The sequence below is a fragment of the Euprymna scolopes genome, chromosome 18 (assembly GCF_053919585.1).
Source record: "Euprymna scolopes isolate OS-2025 chromosome 18, ASM5391958v1, whole genome shotgun sequence".
NCBI lineage: Eukaryota > Metazoa > Mollusca > Cephalopoda > Sepiida > Sepiolidae > Euprymna > Euprymna scolopes.
The window spans coordinates 125389627-125414260 of record NC_136499.1 but is presented as its reverse complement, the minus strand read 5'-3'; the positions used below and the strand labels follow the sequence as shown (position 1 = coordinate 125414260).

Here is a 24634-nt window from a genome sequence, read left to right as displayed (position 1 = left end):
GAGTAAAAGTAGGAAAAAAATAAAGTGTGAATAAAAAAAAAACAAAAAAAACATCTGCAACGTTAACAGTTCGGCCACCAAGAAAAGTCCATTCCAGTTGTTTAGGAAAAAAAAAAAAAAAAAAAAAAAAAAAAACGACTACGGTAGGTCGGCGCGAACATGAAAATATAATGTGAATTGTCCAGCACGCTAACCACTACGCCACAGAGCACTGCAGCTTAGTTTAGTGATTTTAAATAACTTCACATGAAAGAACTACGAAGCCAAACCGGTGTTCTCTTCTCAACTGTTCCTTGTGAACGATCCCCAAACGGTGTTAAGTGGTGGCAGGGGGAGGAGGAATTTATTAGAGAGAAAATATTTTACCACTTCCATTGATATTAACCGATTTTGGCCGTGACTTCTCAGCAGAAAAAGTATAGAAATCTAAGATTATCGAGGAATTTGAGAAATAATAAGCCTATAACACACCTCAGATATTGTTCTGCCGTTTGTGCATATTATATTTGCATGAAATATCTTGATTTTTAATCCTATTAATGTCAAAATCAGACGGGAAAAAATGAGTTCATTTTATTTATATAGAGATATATAGTGAATAAATGACAAAAAACTATATTCACAAAATTCATGATGTTAACCATCTTATAATTTATTCCTTTAATTCAGTTGAAATTTACAATTCTTGACAGTATCTGTTTTGTAGTACAAAATCAATCATTTAATGATTATATCAATCAGTGAATCTATTATGCCCTTAACTCATCTTCCTTTTAACGGATTGATTGTTGCTATTTCTTCTGATGAGTTAAGGGCATAAACTAGAATCTTTATTTGCTCTACCTAGTATATTGAGCAATTTTATTTGGCTGGGACTGTCTTATATGAATATTTATTTCTAGTATTCTATAAGACTAGGAACCATTAGATTCACCAAATTGTTAATCTAATTCATTTCAATACCTCCAAGTGTATATCTATAATATAAAGCTGAATGTGTGTGTGTGTCTGGTCACGAATAGACTCCTATATGGTTGACTATTTTAAAAAACTGATTACATATAATGATAGAAGATGTATCGAGACACAGGAATGGGTATGTTTGATCTGGCAGAACAGTGGTTCATTAAAATTGTGGGGTCTGCGTTCGCGCTTGGTCCACAAAGTATGGAAATATAAAATTTAAAAAAAAAAAAACGTTTACAACTGTTTTTTATATAAATGTACATAATAATACTTTGATAAGTATGTTTTAACTTAAATAGGGATCGTATAATAAAATTGTGGGGTCTGCGTTCACGCCTGGCCTCCATAGAATGGAAATAGGCACAAACTTTAATAAAGACTTTTCATATCTATCTGCGTAAGTATACTTTGATAATTATGTTTCAGTTTGAAGAAATATGATATAATAAAATTATGGGGTGTTTGTTTGTGCCTAACCTCCATAGAATGGAAATATGTCACAAAGTTTAACAAGGTTTTTTAATATAGATCCACAGAATATTGTGATAAGTGTTTCAGTGTGAACAGGTATGGTATAATAAATTATGGGGTTTATCTATTTTATTTTTATCTTCATCATATTTTGCTTTGGTTTTGATACCCCCAAATTTGAAACTATCTCTTTACAAGCCTTCCTTTTCATAACCTATCATACTTTCAGAAATCAAAGTCCATTTTCTGTAGGCTGTTTTTGAACCCAGTCAACGATGGGTACTTTTGCTAGTATATATATATATATATATATATATATATATATATATATATATGGCTTATTCCATGTAAAATCACAAAGGGTTGAACCATGTTCGACACAGATTTTTTCTAAATTTGCTACACTTATAGATCTCCGTAAAGGATTTGAATGGCACCTAAATAAATCAATAATTCTCAGCAAAATCTGCTATTGCTAAAACTTTACCAATTTTCCAAGTACCTTTTCTATCAGAATAAAATTTTGATTTTGTCAACTTTTTATTTGACCTCTAAAAAAAAAAAATAAAAAAAAATAAAATAAAAATGCTCAAATAAGATTGTACATCTATCCAAGTACTTTATAAAGATATCAGTACCCTGTATATCAAATTTCGAGTCTGTAGGCTTAAAATTGACAGAGTTATTGCTTAGGGAAATGTACACAGACACAGACACAGACGGACACTTCACTTATATATATATATATATATATATAACATGAGACTATTTACATATAATTTTATTAATACTCACATATTGAGCACTTCTGAAAAAACATTAAACTTTAGTTCATGTTAACAATATACTTGATCTTATTAACTAATTAACGTGTGTGTATATATATATATATATATATATATATATATATATATATATATATATATATATATATATATATATACACGGCATAATCATGTTGACGCACCGGTTCTTGTCAGATCACTGAAGTTAAGCAACATTGAGCCAGGCTAGTACCAAACTAATGAACGAGTTTTATGGCATATGAAACCCGGCTATTACTTATATAAAAAAAGATAGTGATTTATACTTACAGATGCAGGAGGCGGGGTCACATGACTTGTCAACAAATCTTTAAAGTGAGTTTCATCAAGGATTACGTTGTAGTCGCCTAAAAATGCAGAAATTAAAAAAAGACAATGGTGGTGTATAAGAACTTAAATTAAAATTTTTTTTTTTATGAAAGTCACCATTTTTAAGGCCCAAAGGCCACTTGAGGATAAGGGTCAATGAATATACGGTAGTCACTAAGACAACCGCATATTAATAGTTAGTGATAGAAATGGATTATTTGGGGGGTGGCGACTCAACAAGAACTTGTTTACATTGGTTTTGAACGCAACTATATTGTAGTCAGCCGGAAAACAAGCCAGCAGAACAGAGTTTCACAGGTGGGCAGTTCTAAGAAAGAAGCTTTGTTCATGGAATTTCCGTTTAGATTTAAGCACAGATAGAGAATGGAGGAAACTGTTGATAGTGGTTTTAGCTAGATGAGTGTTTTTTTTGTGAAACTTTGGCAAAGGGGGAACCATAGATTGAAGCTCAGATGAACACTTGCCATGAATACGGACAAACTACATTTGAATGGTTAAGTCATTAAAGTTTTCATATGAGGAGTGTGCAATAAGTAATGCCCCTGGCCCACTTCCAATTGTCTGATCTAACTGAAATCTTTAATGTGCAATGATTTATATCTCTATGGATTATGTGGCAAATTACAGCTCTGAACTAATTGTGGTTTTTGTTGTACAGGTGTTTGAACTGACTCAGGTGTGAAATGGAGCCTGTTGAATGTCGAGCAGTGATCCGGTTTTTGAATTTAAAAGGACGCACACCACAGGAGACTTTTGATGAAATGAAAGAAACTTATGGTGATAATGCCCCATCATACGACCTTGTAAAACGTTGGCATCGTGAATTCAAACATGGCTGGAAGTCTTTGGAAACAGCTCCCAGACCTGGTCGCCCCTCTTCTGCCATTGATGAGGCATCTGCCCGTCAAGTTGAGGCTGCCATTTTGGAAGATCGGCACATTACTATTCACAAGATAGCCCAAGATGTCAAGATTAGTACAGGGTCTGTGGAAACTATCATTCATGACCATTTGCATATGCATAAGATGTCTGCCAGATGGATTCCCAGGTTGCTCACACCATTCCAGAAGTGAGAACACGTTAAGTGCTTGAGAATGAATTTGGAGATGTGCCAAGAAGATGAGTCAAAGTTTTTCAAAAGACTGATTACACAGGATGAAACCTGGGTCCATCACTATGATCCAGAGACCAAAGCCCAGTCAATGCAGTGGAAGCACTTCGACTCACCACCTCCAAAGAAAGCAAAGATACAACCCTCCGCTGGCAAGGTCATGCTCACAGTCTTCTGGGACCAGGACGGAGTAGTGATGACAGATTTCCTGGCAAAGGGTACCACAACTATGCTTCACTTTTGAGGAAATTAAGGGAAGCTATCAAAATCAAGAGGCGGGGCAAGATCAGCAAAGGTACCCTCTTCCTGCAGGACAACGCTCCGGTCCACAACTCGCATGTCGCCAGATCAGAAGCACGGGCGTGTGGTTATGAAATCTCCCCATCCTCCATACTCTCCTGACCTCGCACCCTCTGACTTTCACCTCTTCCCAGCCATGAAGTTGTTTTTGAAAGGAAAGCGTTTCCAAGATGATGCAGCCTTGATATTTGAAGTCATGTCGTGGCTGGAGGACAGACTTGGGGTGTTCTACAAAAACGGTTTCCAGAGCTGCATCAAACGATGGGAGAAATGCATAACTCTGGGTGGTTCCTATGTAGAGAAAGACTAATAACTGTGCCAAGTTATCTTGCTCTACTGCTATGGGAAGTGGGTCATAGGCATTACTTATTGCAAACCCCTCGTATCTTTGTGATAGCATTGGAACATAGGATGGAACAGGCGCTAGTGTTATCACAAGAAATAGAAGTTGTCAGATGAAACCAGATGCATCTAGGAGAAAAGAAATGTGAGAACATTTTTCATACATTTTGTATTTTTAAAGGGACATAACTCTTCCAGAAGAGTTATGTCCCTTAGATATGCATTTTCAGAGAAAACAGATTTCAATGGATGTGCTTCAATGGACAATGTCTTCAATTAATATCCTCACCATAAAAGTGAATTCTTTTTTCAATTGTAAATATATGAATAAATATGATTGTTGATCTCTGCTCAAGATTTTTCATCCAAATTTATTTTTATATATTCGTCTTTTGTCTCGTGATATCACAGTTACATAAGATAAATTTCATCTCAAGACAAGAATAAAAAAACTCCAATCGATCGAGAAAAAGCAAAAGGACCAACACCAGTTTGACCTTGAACTTTACATACGCATATGACCTCTGTACACAAATATAAAATAACAGACGTGTTTGGATTTTCACAGCCAAAATTTATTTTTTATGTAAAATGCTTTTCATTTTTTTTTATATACACTTACAAAACTTTTTAATAAAACTATTTAAATCAAATACAAGATAAGTTTTTAATACAAGAAACAAAATACATTTAAACAAAATATATTTAAAGAGGTCGATATTTTATTTATTAATTTTTTTTTCACACCATGGATTGGAATAGCGGGGTTTTCCTTGTTTAAAAAATAAAATGCTGGTCATAGAGAAGTTTGGCATCACGTACCAACGAAAGACTTATGTTTAAAAAGTTGAATTTTAGGGAAATTCGGGTCTGTTTTGAATGAATATCACATTTAAAATTGTCGCTGAGGAGTAGTTTTTATAATATGAAACCTTTATTATCCTATGTATTCTCTAATAGTTTTCACTGGTCGCCATGTTTGTTTTTGTGCACACATTCAAATTTTGCGCTACAAAATCATGTGTGAATGTGGAAAGGAAGACTATACGAGACAGCACGACCTTGCAATATTTTTATAATTCAATTAAATTCTCGGAAATCTCTATCAGAAATATATTTTTTTAAACCAATAAAAGAATATTATTTTATTTCAATTACATCCTTTGAAACCCCTAGCAGACTGGAATTAAAAAAAAAAGTAATTTTGTGAATAATTACTCAAGGTGCATTTCTGCATGGGCAGATCTCAAACGAAAACCAGAAAATTGTTGAAGACAGAAAATTGAACGAAAAGGCGAGAACAGAAAGGGTGGAAAATACATTACGTGACAGAGTGCAAAAAAAAAAAATATCCTGTTGTGTAGCAGGAGGGGGAGGATATTGTCTGTCCTGTGTATATCTCACTAGCTTCGTCCGGTCTTAAAATATGTTTAAATATGATATTTCAATTCGTCCATTTTGTATATATTATGATAGAGTCGTGATTTAAAAAAAAAAAGAAGAAAAAGTATTTGGGTGCCATCAGCCAGAATCGAAACTGAGAGCAAAACTGGATCAACTCTTCAGATTATTTAATGTCGAATCGAGTTATTTTTGAAAAAAGATTTCATGCTTCAAGTATTTTATGTGTTCAAATATTTATTCATGGTGTTTAGTTCAGTTGTTTTGTAGAGAAACATTTTTGTTTTTTACTTTGCAGGACATGATTGAGTTTTGCAAAAGGGAAATGGAAATAACATCAATGTCTGGGACATTTTAAGCCTGATCTGGTAGCACCAGTCTTGAGGATTGGTGCTGGATTAAAAATTTGGAAACATTTACTGTAGCTAAGTGTTTCATTAAAACTGATGTGAGCAGGAGAATAGTGAAGGAGATGTTGAAGCAGTGGCTAGCAAGAAAAGGATCATAACAAGCCTCCTGACTGCCCGCGCAATAAAATTTTTTTGAGAAGCTGCAAAAAAGGTGCAGCTAGATATTGGCAATGTAATGTGGACCTTGGCGAGAGAGATGAATACTGGAGTATGAAGAAAATGCTGAACAAAGACTATTTACTCTTTTAATTAATTAAAAAAAAATTTTTTGGATACGAGACTTCATAATTTGTGTATTCATTCTTTTGCAAAATGTTATCTTCATCTTCATAGTTGTTCTTGTTTTACCACGTTTCACCCAACTCCTCCTCTGGCCTTCTTCAGGTGATTAAACATGACAGAATAGGAATACGGAGTCTTGTAACTGTATCCAAAGTAATTACTGCTTTCCATAGTTGTTGTTTGAAGATATCGGTTTCAATCCTACCCAAAGCAGGCCAGAGGATTAGTTGGCCAAAATGTGGTGAGGCGACAGCAACAACTATGGAAGGCATTAATTACTAGGGATATAGTTACAAGACTCAACATTCCTATCCTGTCATGGTTAACCACCTATGCTGACGACACTACCATTTATGATACCACATCTAAGACAGTAAACGACCAAGTTCTCTCCAATTCTCTCTCCTCTGATCTTGAGCACGTAGTACAATGGGGAAAGGAGTGGCTGGTTACTTTTAATGCATCTAAAACCAAGCTTCTCTCTTTACATCATCAACATTCTAATCCACATTTGGCATCAATTGAAATGAATGGCTCTCGTCTTCAGGAGGCCTCAAGTTTTGACAAGCTTCTGGGCTTGACCATTACTCCTGATCTTAAATGGAACACGTACATCAAATCTGTTGCCAAGGCCGCTGGAAAAATGGTGGGATCTTTCTATCGATCCAGTAGATATCTCACTGCTGATGCTATTCTCTATCTATATAAGAGCCAGGTACGTCCAAGGATGGAATACTGTTGCCACATCTGGGCAGGAGCTGCTAGAAAGGACTTGTCCTGCCTTGATAGAGTTCAAAATAGACTTCGTAGCCTCGTAGGAGATGTCCTTTTCTCCTCCTTGCAACCTCTATCTCACAGAAGAGATGTTGCGAGTTTGTCTCTGATGTATCGTTATTTTCATGGAAAGTGTTCGACTGAGCTTCAATCTATGGTCCCCCCTCGTCAAACTTTCACAAGAAACACTCGTCTAGCTGTAAACACTATCAATAATTTCCCCCACTCTTTATCTGTGCCTAAACCTAAATATAGATTCCATGAACAAAGCTTCTTTCTTAGAACTGCACGCCTGTGGAATTGTCTTCCCTTTTCCTGCTTTCCGGCTGACTACAATATGGTTGTGTTCAAGTCTAAAGTAAATAAGTTCTTGATGAGCCGTTCCATATAAGTTATCAAATTTACCAAATTTTCATTACTAATGATTACTATATTGTCCAATTTCTACTGTACACTCTTTAACCCTTATCCTTGAGTGGCCTCTGGGCCTTGATAATGTGGTGATGCCTATGTAAAAAAAAAAACAAAAAAACCCCACCTGACGAAGGCCATAGGATGAGTTGGTTGAAACCTTGTGAAAAAACAAAAACTACAAAGATGAGGATAACAGTCCACAAAAGAATAAATTAACAAATTATGAAACCTCATCTCAAAAAGATTCCAAATAATAAAAAATAATATATAATCCCATTTAGTACAAACTTGACAATGGAAGATAAAAACAGAAAATTAGATTTATAAGACCATAAAATCCAACCTTGGTCACCCTTCGAGGCCAATGTCACAGATATTGAGCCTTTATGGTTCCAGTTGAGCATTGTCTGAAGATAGTTTCAATCCTATCCAAGAAGGTCAGAGGATTAGTTGGCTAAAGCATGGTGACAACAACTATGGAAGGCAGTAATTACTGGGAATATAGTTTCAAGATGCAGCATTCTTATCCCATCGCGGTTAATCACCTGAAGATTTGATTGGTTGGTTGTTTTTGTTTTACGGCATATCAACCCTTTTCAGATTATTTAATGCCAAATCCAAAGATTTTGAAGAAAAATTTTTTAATAGAATATTTTTTAATAGAATATATTTGTTGTTTTCAAGTTGGTTTCTATTTAACCCATAGTTGGGACCCTAACAGGTACTACCACTCCGGGTCAGAGTGGACCTGGGAGCAATGGCGATTAAAGGGTGGCTGCACACCCCCCAAAGCCCGAAAGCTGGGGCCTCACCACTGGATATAGTTTCAGGTCATATCCAGGACCATCACCTGAAGAAGGCCAGAGGATGAGTTGGCCGAAACGTGGTGAAACAACAACAATGAAGATGAGAATAACAGACCACAAAAAGATGAATACACAAAAAGACTTTATTTCTTACTTGGGGGATCAGCACTTATCAAGGCCCGGAGGCCACTCTAGGATAAGAGTTAATAAATGTTAGGTTGATGGTGAGATAACATGATCAGTAAAGGTGGAACTTGGGTAGGGCTTAATTATTTAAGCGAGCAGCTCATCAGGGAATTATTTACATTAGATCTGAAAATGATCATCATATAGTCAGTTAGGAAGCAGTCTACAGTATTGTGTTCCACAGATGAACAGTTCTAGGAAAGAAACTCTGCTTGTTGATTTTTCGTTTAATTTTAGGCACAGATAGAGAGTGAAGGAAATTGCTGACAGTAGTTGTAGCAAGACGAGTACTTGAGAACATTTTGCGGGGGGTGGAGATTGGAGCTCAGTGGAGCATCTACCATAAAAGTGACGGTAGAGCAGAAACAGACTCACAAAGTCCTTTCTGTGAGAAAGAGGAGGTAGGAAAAAGTAGGTGAGTGGGAGGAAAAAGGGTTCATACCTGCCCTTAAATCATAAGTAAATGTAATAGATTTGTACATAGTATATACAATTTATCAAATTTACTGCAATCCAACAAAATTTAGTAATATCCTGTACAGTTTAGTCAAGACATTAAAAAATGAAAATATTGAAAAAAGGTTATATTGCACGTATCCATTATGGAATGAAGTTCTCCGAAAAAAAATTTCACTTAATTTCATCAAGTAGTTTTTTTTTTTTTTTACAGCAAAAAAACAATTTGTTATGATACCGAGCAAAAGGTTTGATTTTTAGGAAGAAAAGCTAGTATTAAAGATGGGGAGGGAGTGTCGGCGCTTTACATGGAGTTATCTCCCCGTGGAGTGTTCAGCAAATTTCATAATGGCTGACTTCAACGGGCTCTCATAAGAACGTGTTTTTCCACTGTAAAAAAAAACTATTCGATCAAATTAAATGAAATTTTTTTCTGGAGATCTTCAGTCCAAAACAGATAGTACAATATAACCTTTTTTCGATATTTTCATTTTTGAATGTCTTGATTAAACTGTACAAATACCTATCCTTGATTTCTCTCTATCTCTCTCTATATATATATACTAGCTAGATGCCCGGCGTTGCTCGTTCGTACAATATGCTTAAACATGATATTTTTAATTCATGCAGATTGTATATGTATTATTATAGAATCAATCCTCTAAGAGGAATAATTTGCAGTTGATATTTGGGCTAACCCTAACCCTAACCCGACAATAAATGCCCTGGAAATTCTGATTAATGTTTAGTTTTAAAATATGCAAATAAAAAAATGATTTGCAGTGATTTTAAATGGTACCTCTTCTTTTATCGTAAATTGAATTCATTAATAAAAATAATTAAAATAAAATGATGAGGTACATCCAGGTTTGAACATGGGATCATTCGATCTGTAGTCAAATGATCTACCACTGAGCTATGTTTGCAGATGTCAACAAATCTGGTTTTTTTTTTTTTTTTCTAAGAAGAAATTATTTGTTGAGATTTTATTATCTCCCTTTGCCAGTGTAACATAAAATATTCCCCTGTAAAAATTCTTTATAAGAAAGAAAGACTATTTTTAGGATCAGATTTTTTTGATTTTCGATACTTAGCAGATGAATTTCTGTACAAAACACCAGACATATAAATTACCTATGTGTGAAATTTTTTTTTACTAAAATATAGTTTAAGTAAAAAGAAAAGTTGTTTTTGAGGAATGTCGAAACCAATTTAGGTGACCGAAATAGGATTTGACCAACATTCAAATAATCTATTATATAAAAGCCAAAATGTTTGTGTGTGTATCTGTGTGTATGTGTGTGTATGTGTTTGTATGTGTGTATCTGTGTATATCTTTGTGTGTGTGTGTGTGTGTGTGTGTGTGTGTGTTGATGCGTGTGGGTTTGTGAGGCGTAAAAACTTTCGAAAGACGTGTTGGAACGTGACAAATTCGGTATCGTTTTAAAGCTCGGTCTCCTCAAATATCGAAAAATTGTTCAAAAACATTAATTCCTTCACCCTTAAGTGAAATTTGCAAAAGATAGGCTCAGTCATTTCGGAACTTATAAGGAAGGAACTCACACACAAAAAAGTGACTTTTATATAATTGTACAGTAGATATCTAATAAGCGAAGTACTAACGATCTAACAGACTGAAAGCATGCTACCCCATGGATTAAATAAAGGGTCCTGCTCAAAATTCTGTTCAGATTCTCGAGTTCGACAAGATGCACCTAAAGAAGGTTGGAGGTTACAGCAGCCAAAACGTTGTAGAAATAACACTCCAGATGAGAATAGTAGTCCGAATAATCCGAACTTGTTTTCTTGTTTTCATTCGATAAAGAACCTTCGAAACAATAAGTTAGAATAAACAACATCATACATGCGAAATACAAAAAAAAACATTTTTTCGTACTTAAAAAAAAAAAAAAAAAAAAATGGTTCCCTGTCTTTAATTAAAAAATTATGAATTTGCGTTATTGCCTGCAACCTCTTTCTGAACTTATTTATGAAGAATGGTGACTATATTTTTGGGTTGAAGTTTCATTTTGGTTTATCATAAATATGGTGCAATTTGCTATAACTTACTCTAGATAATTTGAGCGATAAGAGATTGCACCGTAATTCTTATAAAACAACCATTTTGTTAAAAATGTACAAGTTTTATATAGAAATGAAAAAAAAAAAATACTCACCTTGTGTATCGTCGGAAAGTTTTTTGCAAACTCTCACCTCGGCTGACAATCCAATCACAGAAGAACGTATAACATTATCTTTCAGCATCTAAAACATAATCGCAGTATAACATATTAGAAGTGTTAAATAGTGCAACTGTGGTTGCATGTGCATATTTTAGCGTTGTATTTTTATGCAGTAATATCTCAACTCTCACTTCCTTTCAAGATCCTTTTGAAAATACGATCGACAGATTATGATTTCAGTTTTATATAGAGCAGCATCTTGACAAGTTACAAATGAAACTCTTCAACAAAAATGACAATTGATGAAACAAGAACAAGCTACCCTCATGGATTGAAAAAAAGAGTTCACATCAAAATTCTCTACAGATTCACAGAAAGTCAAATTTACATCAACTGAAACATGAGAATAACATTCGAGGCGAAAAACGGACCATCCTGTATTAAATAATGGACCATACTGTATAATTTTGACATAATGGACTATCCGATATCATCAATCATTAAATAAATCTACAAGATTTTTTTAATGTAGATTATATTTTAAACTAATTTTATTAAATTCAATCATATTTATCGGTTTTTAATAAGTAAAAAAAAATTAAGAAGACTAGAAATTTTAAACATTACATCAAGCATACAGGATGGTTTATTACTTCAAACTTATACAAAATGATCCATTACAGCAAATATAAACGATAGTTAATTAAATCAAACTTATACAGGTTGCTCCATTACATCAAATTTATATAGGATGGCCATTATGTCAAAATTATACAGTATGGTCCATTACATCAAATCTATATAGGATACTCCATTATGTCAAAATTATACAGTATGGTCTATTATGTAATACAATATGGTCCATTACATCAAATCTATATAGGATAGTCCATTATGTCAAAATTATACAGTATGGTCTATTATGTAATACAGGATGGTCCGTTACATCAAATCTATATAGGATACTCCATTATGTCAAAATTATACAGTATGGTCCGTTACATCAAATATATATAGGATAGTCCATTATGTCAAAATTATACAGTATGGTCCATTATGTAATACAGGATAGTCCATTACATCAAATCTATATAGGATAGTCCATTATGTCAAAATTATACAGTATGGTCTATTATGTAATACAGGATGGTCCGTTACATCAAATCTATATAGGATAGTCCATTATGTCAAAATTATACGGTATGGTCCATTATGTAATACAAGATCGTCCGTTACATCAAATCTATATAGGATAGTCCATTATGTCAAAATTATACAGCATGGTCTATTATGTAATACAGGATGGTCCGTTACATCAAATATATATAGGATAGTCCATTATGTCAAAATTATACAGCATGGTCCATTATGTAATACAGGATGGTCCATTACATCAAATCTATATAGGATAGTCCATTATGTCAAAATTATACAGTATGGTCCATTATGTAATACAGGATCGTCCGTTACATCAAATCTATATAGGATAGTCCATTATGTCAAAATTATACAGCATGGTCTATTATGTAATACAGGATGGTCCGTTACATCAAATCTATATAGGATAGTCCATTGTCAAAATTATACAGCATGGTCCATTATGTAATACAGGATGGTCCATTACATCAAATCTATATAGGATAGTCCATTATGTCAAAATTATACAGTATGGTCCATTATGTCAAAATTATACAGTATGGTCCATTATGTAATACAGGATGGTCCATTACATCAAATCTATATAGGATAGTCCATTATGTCAAAGCTATGTTTTGATAAGGTTATCAAAACATGTCAAACTGAACTGATCAAGTTTGCACTGGAAGGTCTGAACAGCTGATCGGAAGTTGACGTGTTGTTTGTTACAGATTTCGGTTTGCTGGAGATAGTGTCGAGTTGGATTCCAGACGTCAAACAGAGCAGATGGGTTAACAAATTGTCTGCTCACCCCCACTGGGAGGGAGGTGATACGTCTGAAAATGGTGGACTAGAGAACCCCAGAGGCCAGATATTCACTTTCCATTCTTCTGTGTAACAACACCTGGAAAGTGCAATAAAATCTTTATATAAAAACCAATCATCATCATCGGTTGTTCGAAACGTATTTGTCCAACAGATTCCAGCTCCTCCATGGACAGATGAAATTCCCAGGTAGGCCAAAAGATAGAGGGCCAATAACACAGTTGAAAAGATATGTGGTAAATACATGTCTAACACACATCAACACATCTAGACAAGACTAATCGGGCCGTAAAATAACTGTTACAGATATATGTAGATAAGACAACATATGGTCCAATTAGTGTAGAACCAGCAGACATTTAGTGATACGTATATACATTCTAATACCATGATTCAAACAAGTATATAAACATGTATTTTTTAAATAGTAAAATATATACATTGGACATATAAACACCATTCCCCTATGTAAGTTATGTTTAATCTGGAGCGTTCAAATAAGGCAAAATAATATACGTTAATCTGGGTCCCGCTCAAATCAGGTAATGTAACATATGTTGATTTGGTGCTGTCCAATACGTATATATACATCAGTATAATTTTGTTTAAAAAAAATTAAAAATGTTTTTTATTTTGAAAGTTTATATGCTTCAATAAAAACTTAAGAATATGCCCTCCCTAACCGCCACATCCAGAGAAAATCAAATGATGATTGCTTTGAAAAACAGAAATCTGTGTCGATTTTTCACTGGAATCTGAAGACCACATTTAAAAACAAGAATCTGATGACTGGAGATAGTAGTCCGTTTTAAAGAACTGCTGATATGTTTATTGTATTCATTGAACACACAAACTGTTTACTGTATATGTTTAAACACATGCAACCACACGACGCATTGATTGTCCATATGTTTATTGTGTACAATGAACATATGGACTGTTTAGTGTATATGTTTAAGCAAACACGCACACAATGCATCGACTGCTCGCTATACAACATGTAGACATCAGTTTTTATGCGTAAAAATAAATCAAAAGACAAAAAAAAAAAATGTCAGTAATTAAATCACCTTGATTGTCGTGAGAACATCTCCTGGGTCACAGGTCGTAAGGCTGCCGAAGATGACAAGAATTTCTCGACTTGCATGACTTGGCATGTGCCTGAAAAAAAATTGATCACAAAATAAAAACCGATCAATCAAACATTTGATTGTGATGATTGAGGTACAGGCCTCATTACCAATGCGCGTCATAACTGACGATACAGTTATGCAAACACTAAAACTAAGAATGGACAGTGCAAAAAAACAATTGAAAGCATCAGTGATTGTCGACGCAACACCATAATAAAAAAATGGATAGTATAATTTATAGTTATTAGAGTCACTAAACAAATGTTATAGATGAAAAAAAATGACAAAGAAAATGATATTTCAAATTTAAGCATTAGAACCCAACGGAATTGTTGTTTTAAGCTTGAGTGTAATAAAACATGAATGTGACAGACCAATAAAAATGTTATTTTTGATTTGAGCGTGACAGACCAATAAAAATGCTATTTTTGATTTGAGCGTGACAGACCAATAAAAATGTTATTTTTGATTTGAGCGTGACAGACCAATAAAAAAGCTATTTTTGATTTGAGCGTGACAGACCAATAAAAATGTTATTTTTGATTTGAGCGTGACAGACTAATAAAGATGTCATTTTTGATTTGAGCGTGACAGACCAATAAAAATGTTATTTTTGATTTGAGCGTGACAGACCAATAAAAATGCTATTTTTGATTTGAGCGTGACAGACCAATAAAAATGCTATTTTTGATTTGAGCGTGACAGACCAATAAAAAAGCTATTTTTGATTTGAGCGTGACAGACCAATAAAAATGCTATTTTTGATTTGAGCGTGACAGACCAATAAAAATGCTATTTTTGATATGAGCATGACAGACCAATAAAAATGTTATTTTTGATTTGAGCGTGACAGACTAATAAAGATGTCATTTTTGATTTGAGCGTGACAGACCAATAAAAATGCTATTTAAAACTTAAGATAAATGAAATAAGAAAAAAGGTATGTATTATTTTTTGATTAGAATTCATTATTAAGATGAGTATTATTTATTTATTACGGACTATTATCCTCATCTTTTTTTTTTCAACTATTCATCTGGCCTTCGTCAGGTGGTAATTACGTGGTGAGACGACAACAACTACGGAAGGCAGTAATTGCTGTGGATGTAGTTAGGAGATTCAGAGTTCCTATCCGTCGCGGTTACCACCTGACGAAGGCCAGAGGAATAGTTGGCCGAAACGTCGTGAAACAACAACTAAGAAAGATGAGGATAATAGTCCGCAATAAATGAAATAAGAAAAAAGGTTTTGCTTACCTAAGAGTTTGTGCTGCAATGTCTAAAGAATTCTGTAGAGACGGTTCACCCTGACATGGTTTCTTACCAACGTTTTGCAGAGCTGCGATGTGACGTCGAGGATTACCTTTAATCATAAGGGAATGAAAAGAAATTCAGAATGTAGTGTATGCAAAAAACTCTTTAAATTCCTGTAAATATGTAGTAACAAAATTTATCAAAGAATTATACCGTATACCAGCATGACTGATTCATCTTAAGGATAAACTCTATGCTAGGCAAATGTAGCACTTTCAGAAAATTCTCTAACTCAATGAGATGGGTTTAGTCGAATTTCACATTACAACTCCATCTAATCATATATTTGCCACCGTGCTGTAGTCGGATGAGAGAGAACTGCGTGAGGGCCAAGCATTCACTGGCAATATATCATAACACTCCTGACACAACTTACTTTGGATGTAAAGAGATAATTCGCGATGCTATCAGAGGTAACAACTCATGAAATTCCACCCTTGCTCCCTTCAGTCTTGTAGCCATACTTTCTTCACATCCATCAACTGCATTCAGCATATTTCCTAGATAGCAGAAAGATTCTACTACCTTTTTTTTTTTTTTTTTTTTTATTACATTTTCATCCCAAACAAGGCAAATTGCCACTTTGGTGTAGGGGGCTACTATCAGGGGCAACAACTACTGGGGTACTATGTAGGGATTTGGGCAGCAAGATGTCGGTTCACGTTACACTTGAACTTCTGCACGTCAGTACTGTTGGGGAAGCAGGGACCTGGAATGGAATTCCAAAGTCTAGCGGTTCTGGGGAAGAAACTATTGGAGTAGAAAGATCTTTTACATCTAGGGATCTCTACAGCGTGGGGGTGGGATTTAGCAGCCTGTCGGGTTTGTCGAGGGTGCTCACGTCGTGGGGGCACAAGTGATTGCAGTTCGTCAGAGCATTCACCACTAAAATACTTGTAGAACAGGCAGAGGGATACAACATTTCGTCGATGGGACAGAGGCTGAAGCTTAGATGCCAGTTCAGGGCCTATCAGGTTTGCAACTCTCTTTTGAACCTTGTCAAGGAGCGAGAGACTAGTAGCAGATGCACCAGCCCAAATGTGACAGCAGTACTCCATACATGGGCGAATGGTGGCCTTATAGAGGTACAAGATACTTTCGGGTGTTAGTAGTTGTCTAGCACGGTAGAGAGAGCCACCTTTCTTGCAGCGGCCCTGGCAATGCCTTATGATATTCTTATACAAAAGTCAGAAGACTGCCAAGACTCAAGAGAATCCCCTTGTGATACTCTGGTTCTTCTCAGATGAGAAGAATTTCTGCCAGGATCAGTTGTACAAGATGCAGAACAACAGATAATTAGCCTGTGGTCTGCGTGAAGTCCTGCATATATTACGGAGATCAAATTCCCTCAAACTTTGGCTGAGTAAAGGCCATGACATGTGCCGTTACATCTTCAAAAAAGGACTCCTGTTCAATTCAGATAGCAGTAGGCAGCCACTCAATATAGCTATCAAGTAATGGATGAGGGAGGGTGGCTGTAGGATGGTCATATGTGTAGCAACAGAACTCTGGGATGACCCAGAAGTGCCTGAAAACTTCATCAGTTTAAATATCTGGACCCTCCCTTCAACTCATTTGATTGCAATCTCATCAACTGCAGTTGTGAAAGTCACTCACCATATCGCCTGCAACACCAACGACAAACTAAATATCACTTACTAATTGAGAAAAATGCTATTGGAGTAGAAAACCTTTTGGCATATGGGTATCTTTACAGTGAACAGGTGCGATTTTGCTAACTGATGTGTTCGCAGGGATATTTATGTTGAAGCGGCACCAGTGCGACAAAAAAGTACATTTCATTCAAGTACTTGTAAAACAAGAATAGGGATTTAACATTGTGGCGATGTGACAGAGGTTGGAACTTAGTAGATGGTATGGGACCTATTAAATTAGAGGCTCTTTTGTGGACACTATCTAAGAGAGAGAGGCTAGTGATTTCACACGTAACAACAATGCTTTATGCATGGGGATATATAAGATATGGGTAAGTGTGAAAAGTTTTCTAGCTTGATAGAGGGAGTCCACCTTCTTTGCAGCAGTCTTTGCAATGTCTTTCATGTTTTTGTTTCAATTCATGTTATCAGTGAATGTTAGGCCGAGCAGTTTGAATGATGGACTCACAGATAGAGTGGTGGGGAGGGATTTTTATAAGAGCTTTGTCTTAGTGGCATTAAATATTATATGGCCATCTAACTACAGTTAACAGAAAAACAAAAATCAGATACTCCCAGATTAGGCTGTATGAAGATACTGGCTTTCTGACCTAAAATGCACCAAACATTAATGTTATTGTTTCTTTTCCCTTTACAAAACTCAATCATGTTCTGTAAAGTCAAAAATAAAAACAATTTCTTTTATATTAGAAAAACAAAAAACAAAAACAATTTTTTTTATACAAAAAAAAAAAAAATCAAACTAAACACCATAAATAAATATTTAAAGATATAAAAAAAACTTGATGCATGAAATTTTTATTAGAAAATTACTGGATTCGGCATTAAATACCCAGAAAAGGGTTGACATCTTGTAATACAAAACAATCAAACACCACGTTTCTGAGTTTTTTTGTATTATTTGGATTCATCGGACTACTGTTCTCAACTTGAGCGTGATTTTCACAACGTTTCAGTCAATATAACCTGACCTTCTTCAGGTGTATCTTGTCGAACTTGGGAATGTTTCCATTGAATACAGGAATTTGGAGGGAATTTCGAGTGGAACCCTTTATTCACTTCATGGGGGTAGTGTGCTCTTGTTCCATCAGCCAAGACTGGATAGAGGTCCTAAGTAATTCGCAATTGTATTTTTCGGTCGTCCACACTGAGGATTGAACCTTCAACCTTCAGGAAATTATCACTAGTACGCTAACCACTGTGCCATAAGGACCCTTGGCGCAGTGGTTAGAGTACTTGGAAAAATCAGCTGTAAAAAGTGATATTCTCCTGAAGGTTGAAGGTTCAATCCTCAGTGTGGGCAACCGAAAACTACAATTGCGAATTACTTAGGACCTCATGGCTGATGGAACAAGAGTACACTATCTCTGTGAAGTAAATAAATGAAATTCCTGAGTTCAAAAAGATACACCTGAAGAAGGTCAGAGGTTATAGTGACCGAAACGTTGTGAAAATCACACTCAAGATGAGAACAGTAGTCCGATGAATTCAAATAATACACCACAGTTGAATATTTGAAGATATAAACAACTTGAAAAGTGTAATATTTTTTTGCAAAATTAATGGATTCAGCATTAAATAACCTGAAAAAGGTGTTGATGTACTGTAACACAAAATAGTTCAACCAAGTGAAACCAAAAACAAAATAACCATTTTTCGCATTTTTTACAAATGTTGGATAATCCAGGTTCCCAGGAATTACATCAAAAGAAAGTCGGTCAGATCCTGGATGCAGGTGCCCCCCAGGAATGACGTGAAGGAGTCAAAATGGAGGACATAGAATCCCTGGAGATTAGGTCAGTCTTGCTGACCTAATGAGACAATGCATAGTGGAATGTTTGATGTCATCTGCGGCAATAAAATAAAGGAGCAACAACAACAAAAGAGAGAAACGGAGATGACGGGAGAGCTAAGAGACACATTCTTCTCCACTGCAAAAACACACCAACCCCTACCATGTGCGCCATCAATAATGTCATAACTGTCATTCTGAAAGCGGAAAGGTTATTTAAAAAAAAATTTTTTTTTTACATAGGAGTCACCGCTTATCAAGACCCAGAGTCCACTCGAGAATAAGGGTTAGTGGGTGTACAGCAGTCAATGAGATAATATCATAGTAATCGTTAGTAGTGGAAATTTGGTAAATTGGATTACTTAAGGGGAACGGCTCATCAAGAATTTATTTACATTGGACTTGAAGACGACAAAATTGTAGTCAGCTGGAAGGCAGGCAAACGGAAGAAAGTTCCACAGGCGTGCAGTTCTAAGAAAGAAGCTTTGTTCATGGAATCTATGTTTAGGTTGAGGCACAGATAAAGAGTGGGAGAAATTATTGATAGTGGTTTCAGCTAGAATTATCAAATAAATTCAGCTTGAATAAACAAAATATTTTATAACAACCTGTGCGTGTTTTTATTTTGCTGCCAAGTGTATATATCGAGACGATGACAAAAGTTGATTTTTTAGAAATTGTAAAGACTGAAAAACACATTGGACGACGCAGTGAATATATAACACAAAAGCCTTACCTCCAAGTTCTGTTAATTTCTCCGCTCTTTTATTACGAGTCACTATGATTCCAAGCTGGCTAATAGGATTCTGGTCAAAATACTCTTCAACAAAATTCTCAAGAAGCTGTAAAAAAAAAAAAAAAAAAAAATTGCTTTTATAAAATGCTGGAGGACTATAATTTTGGTTTGTTGACTGAACTCGGAGAGTTAAATAAGAACATGTGTAACTGTGACGTCACATGCGAATTAGCAGATCATCGACATAGAGTACTATTTCGTTGTATCACAATTCATAAGTGCTGCTAGACTAACACCTTTCCCAAACCGAGGATAGAACATAAAATCATCGCGTTGACAGTCGGCAGTTCTACCCATCGACCCACAAGAACGGTGCCCATAAGTCAGGCAATGAAAAGTTAAGAACCTTAATATCAAACAATCATTGAATTAGAAAACAAAAACAAATAATAGTTTAATAAAATGTCCTTTTTCAAAACCAATATGCAAATATACAATATAATAATCATAAAAGTTTACCCTAATTTGATTGACAAGCACCCTTGGACTTCAGCTTATAGTTACACTGGTCTCTTGTTTTTAGTCTTAATATCTTTTAAGTCTGAAATTTGCGACCACGTCCTTCCAAAATTTGCAGCCATGTTGGAAACCATGCACGCTTGGCTAAGTAAAAGTGACAATAACAAATGGATAATAAATTATTTAGAATTAAATTTGTTTTCACATTACTCGTAACGTATTAATTCAAAGATAAAGAAAACGTACTCACCTTAATTGATGTGGTTAATCTGTTTGGCTTGAGATCTGGATCTTCCATAGCTGATGACATATCGAGGATGAGGAAGAGATGTCGCATCTGAAACACAAAGACGAATGGATTTCATTTTTTTCTTTTATGAAGATGAAAAAAGTCACATGATAGAGCAACAGACACTTTGGACTTGCTGATCACTTTCTTTTGAAGTTGGACAATTGTCATAGGTTACATGACCCCATTTCTAAGGCCTGTGTAGTTTTGTAGGCAACTCAGCTTCCTACATTGTGGTTTGATGGAATTCGTCAAAAATATACTGTAACGTTGTGCATGGATGAACATACGTGTGCAGTTTCAGTCACAAAGGAGGCCAAGACAAAGTATAGGAAATAACTCCAATTCGTTTGTTGTTTTAAATAATATTTATTTCATCCTTGGTACAGCTCTTATATATCCCATGTGGTCTAGAACATTCTCCATGTTTCTCGAGATCTTGAACGTTATCTTGTCTTTCTCAAGATCTCGAACGTTATCTTGTCTTTCTCAAGATCTCGAACGTTATCTTGTCTTTCTCAAGATCTCGAACGTTATCTTGTCTTTCTCAAGATCTCGAACGTTATCTTGTCTTTCTCAAGATCTCGAACGTTATCTTGTCTTTCTCAAGATCTCGAACGTTATCTTGTCTTTCTCAAGATCTCGAACGTTATCTTGTCTTTCTCAAGATCTCGAACGTTATCTTGTCTTTCTCAAGATCTCGAACGTTATCTTGTCTTTCTCAAGATCTCGAACGTTATCTTGTCTCTCTCAAGATCTCAAACGTTATTTTGTCTTTCTCAAGATTTCAAACGTTATCTTGTCTTTCTCAAGATCTCGAACGTTATCTTGTCTTTCTCAAGATCTCGAACGTTATCTTGTCTTTCTCAAGATCTCGAACGTTATCTTGTCTTTCTCAAGATCTCGAACGTTATCTTGTCTTTCTCAAGATCTCGAACGTTATCTTGTCTTTCTCAAGATCTCGAACGTTATCTTGTCTTTCTCAAGATCTCGAACGTTATCTTGTCTTTCTCAAGATCTCGAACGTTATCTTGTCTTTCTCAAGATCTCGAACGTTATCTTGTCTTTCTCAAGATCTCGAACGTTATCTTGTCTTTCTCAAGATCTCGAACGTTATCTTGTCTTTCTCAAGATCTCGAACGTTATCTTGTCTTTCTCAAGATCTCGAACGTTATCTTGTCTTTCTCAAGATCTCGAACGTTATCTTGTCTCTCTCAAGATCTCGAACGTTATCTTGTCTCTCTCAAGATCTCGAACGTTATCTTGTCTTTCTCAAGATCTTGAACGTTATCTTGTCTCTCTCGAGATCCCTCTCTTTCTCTTTTTATTTTCATAGCCGACGAGTGATATCACTTTGCATGCATTTACAATACACGCTATATTACAATAAAACTTGGATGCAAGAAAAGCAAAAGGAAAATGAAATAAATTACATGATTTCTTTTATTATTTGGATTGTTTGGGCTATTATTCTCATCTTGATTGCTTTTTCCACAACGTTTCGCCTGATGTAACCTCCAACCATCTTCAGGTGCATTCGCACAAAATCTTATTGGTGAATATTTTTTTTTTACTTTCCCAACAAATATAACCGTTAGAAATTCAAAATGCAAATAACCCAAGTCTATTTCTTTTTTCCTTTTTTTTTTTTTTAAATTCGTTGTAGAAAAAATAACCAAGATGAGAATAATAGTCCAAACAATCCAAATAACGGTACTAGTGCACTTATTGATCCGTGCTTAAATAATAACGTTATTATTTAAAAAGCCGTTCTTAACATGGGGAAGGGAGGATGTTTTGTACCTATTCTGTACTTTAACCTGACAATTGAATAAAAAAAAAACATATCATAAAACTTTAATTAAACTTGGAAATACGATTTAAAAAATAGCGCGGATCAGTAAGTGCATTAGGACTCAAATAACATGAAAAAATTATAAATCCTCATCTCAAAAAAAAATATTTATCATATCAAAAAAAACAAATGGATCCAGATTTATTGAAAAAAGACTTGGTCGTTGGGAAAGCAAAAACTCAAATATGTTTCACAATTCACCAATAACATCTTGTGTGAATGCACCTGAAAATGGCCGGAGGTTACATTGGCCGAAACGTTGTGGAAAAAGAAACACACCAACATGAGAATAATAATCCAAATAACACAAAAAATAATGATCAATCGTCATCTCAAAAATATACAAACATCATGATTTATTTTATTTTTATAACGACTAAAAAACAAGGTACGTCTGCATTTATTGACCCGTTTTTCTGTGAACGTTACCTCAAAACCTTCCGGCAGCTTATGTAAACCGCTGAATATGAAGAAAACGCTAAGCCATTGAAAAATCAATTCACTATACAACATTACAAATGCACTGCATTAGTTTAGTCAATGGAAATCTCAGGAGATGAGAGTTAATAAATTCGAAAAAAATATTTATTCATGCAAAAAAATTTAAATCATTAAAAAATTTGTAGATGTCACCATGAATCTAACGAGCTTGGATAATATTTTACAGTCGAATCCCTATGTAGCATAAGCAATACCGGAGGATGCCAGATAACCTTGCTAGCGTAGGATAAATTTGCTGTTTGAAATTAAATTCTAATTGAAATAAATGTTTATATAAACTAGAAAGATAATGTTTAAAGAAATAGTATAAACAAAATGGGTTTTAGAACAATTAAATTAATTATAATTTCAAAACAGGTCTGACCGCTAGCAGTCTAATGTAGTCTGATGTAGAGGTCACTTAAGATGACGTGGATCTTAGACTGAGACATGGGAACTGAGTTAGAGGAGTTGGGTTTTTGGAGTTGACAAGAGAAGTTGTGTTTCTTTGTACAACTAAGAGGCAGGTCGAATCCAACAGACTGGAAATATGAATAAGAACGACTTTAACCAGAAAGGGATTACCGAAATAAAGAAGAGTAAATATTATTTAATCAATGATTTGTGTTGGTCTTTTTCTTCAGAAAAGTTGAAGATCTTTATTCCAGGTCCAATGGTCCAAACAGGTGAACCAAAGAACCGGTTGAATGGACCCTATTGTACGGGAAGATATTGTGCCTTTCAATGTTTTGCAATCTGTATAAGTCTGGTGAACAGTCCCTTAAATGTTATACACACGTTGACATAACCACTAGACGATCATTATACAAATATATGGCAATTGCCTCGTCTTAACAGATGCTAGCCATCTCAATGTTCATGACCATCCTCATCGCAGTTGCTGGTTGAATCGTCAGTGACACCCAAACAACATCCATGAACCCAAAAGTGACTTTTCAGGCCAGCAGATGACTTGCACAGTCTGCCACATATGTGGCAGACAGGTTCAGTATTGAAACTTGTCTTACTTCCGCTTTTCTACTCTCTCTGTCCACAGCAAGTGTTTTTTTGTGGTTCATGTAAGTAGCTTTTGAGAGGAGCATCCGATCACAAGCCTCACATTTTCAACTGTTCTACGAATCAGGGAAAATTGACGCATTGCCTTTTCTCAGGTTTCTCTTGAGCTCAGCACGATTGATTCTCTCCCATTCAACCGAGATCTAACTCTAACTAGCCTTCTCTATTCGGGCCAGCATTTTGCTAGAGTTTCTCAGTTCTGAACAGGAATCTTGAAGGCTTTAAAATTGCATAAAAGATACAAATACATATATAGTTATGTGTACACACCCAAACCCAAATACATCTACCAACGTTTCAAACTCCTGGACCTAACATGTCTACCAATTTCGTTTCCACTAAACGATTCACAAATTCAGAAACGTGTATATATATAGCGATACAAAATAGCTTTAAAACTAACAATAACAATAGAAAACAAACAAATAAATAAATTAAATAAACATGAATATACATAAACGATCACACATATATGTATGTATATATATATATATATATATATATATATATATATGTATGTATATATGTGTGCATGTGTGTGTGTAC

General features: G+C 35.0%; 1 protein-coding gene across 1 annotated transcript in view; it reads right to left on the bottom strand.

Annotated features, from left to right (window-relative positions):
* The window catches only part of LOC145297805 (general transcription factor IIH subunit 2-like), a 71303-nt gene that overhangs the window by 36525 nt on the left and 10144 nt on the right, over positions 1-24634 (bottom strand). Inside the window, exons 4-9 of the mRNA XM_080144111.1 lie at positions 20638-20724; positions 19869-19974; positions 15608-15713; positions 14289-14379; positions 11251-11338; positions 2532-2608 (exon numbers count right to left, since the gene is read on the bottom strand). Of these exons, the coding sequence (XP_080000237.1) occupies positions 2532-2608; positions 11251-11338; positions 14289-14379; positions 15608-15713; positions 19869-19974; positions 20638-20724 (555 nt within the window). The remainder of the gene's footprint in view (positions 1-2531; positions 2609-11250; positions 11339-14288; positions 14380-15607; positions 15714-19868; positions 19975-20637; positions 20725-24634) is intronic.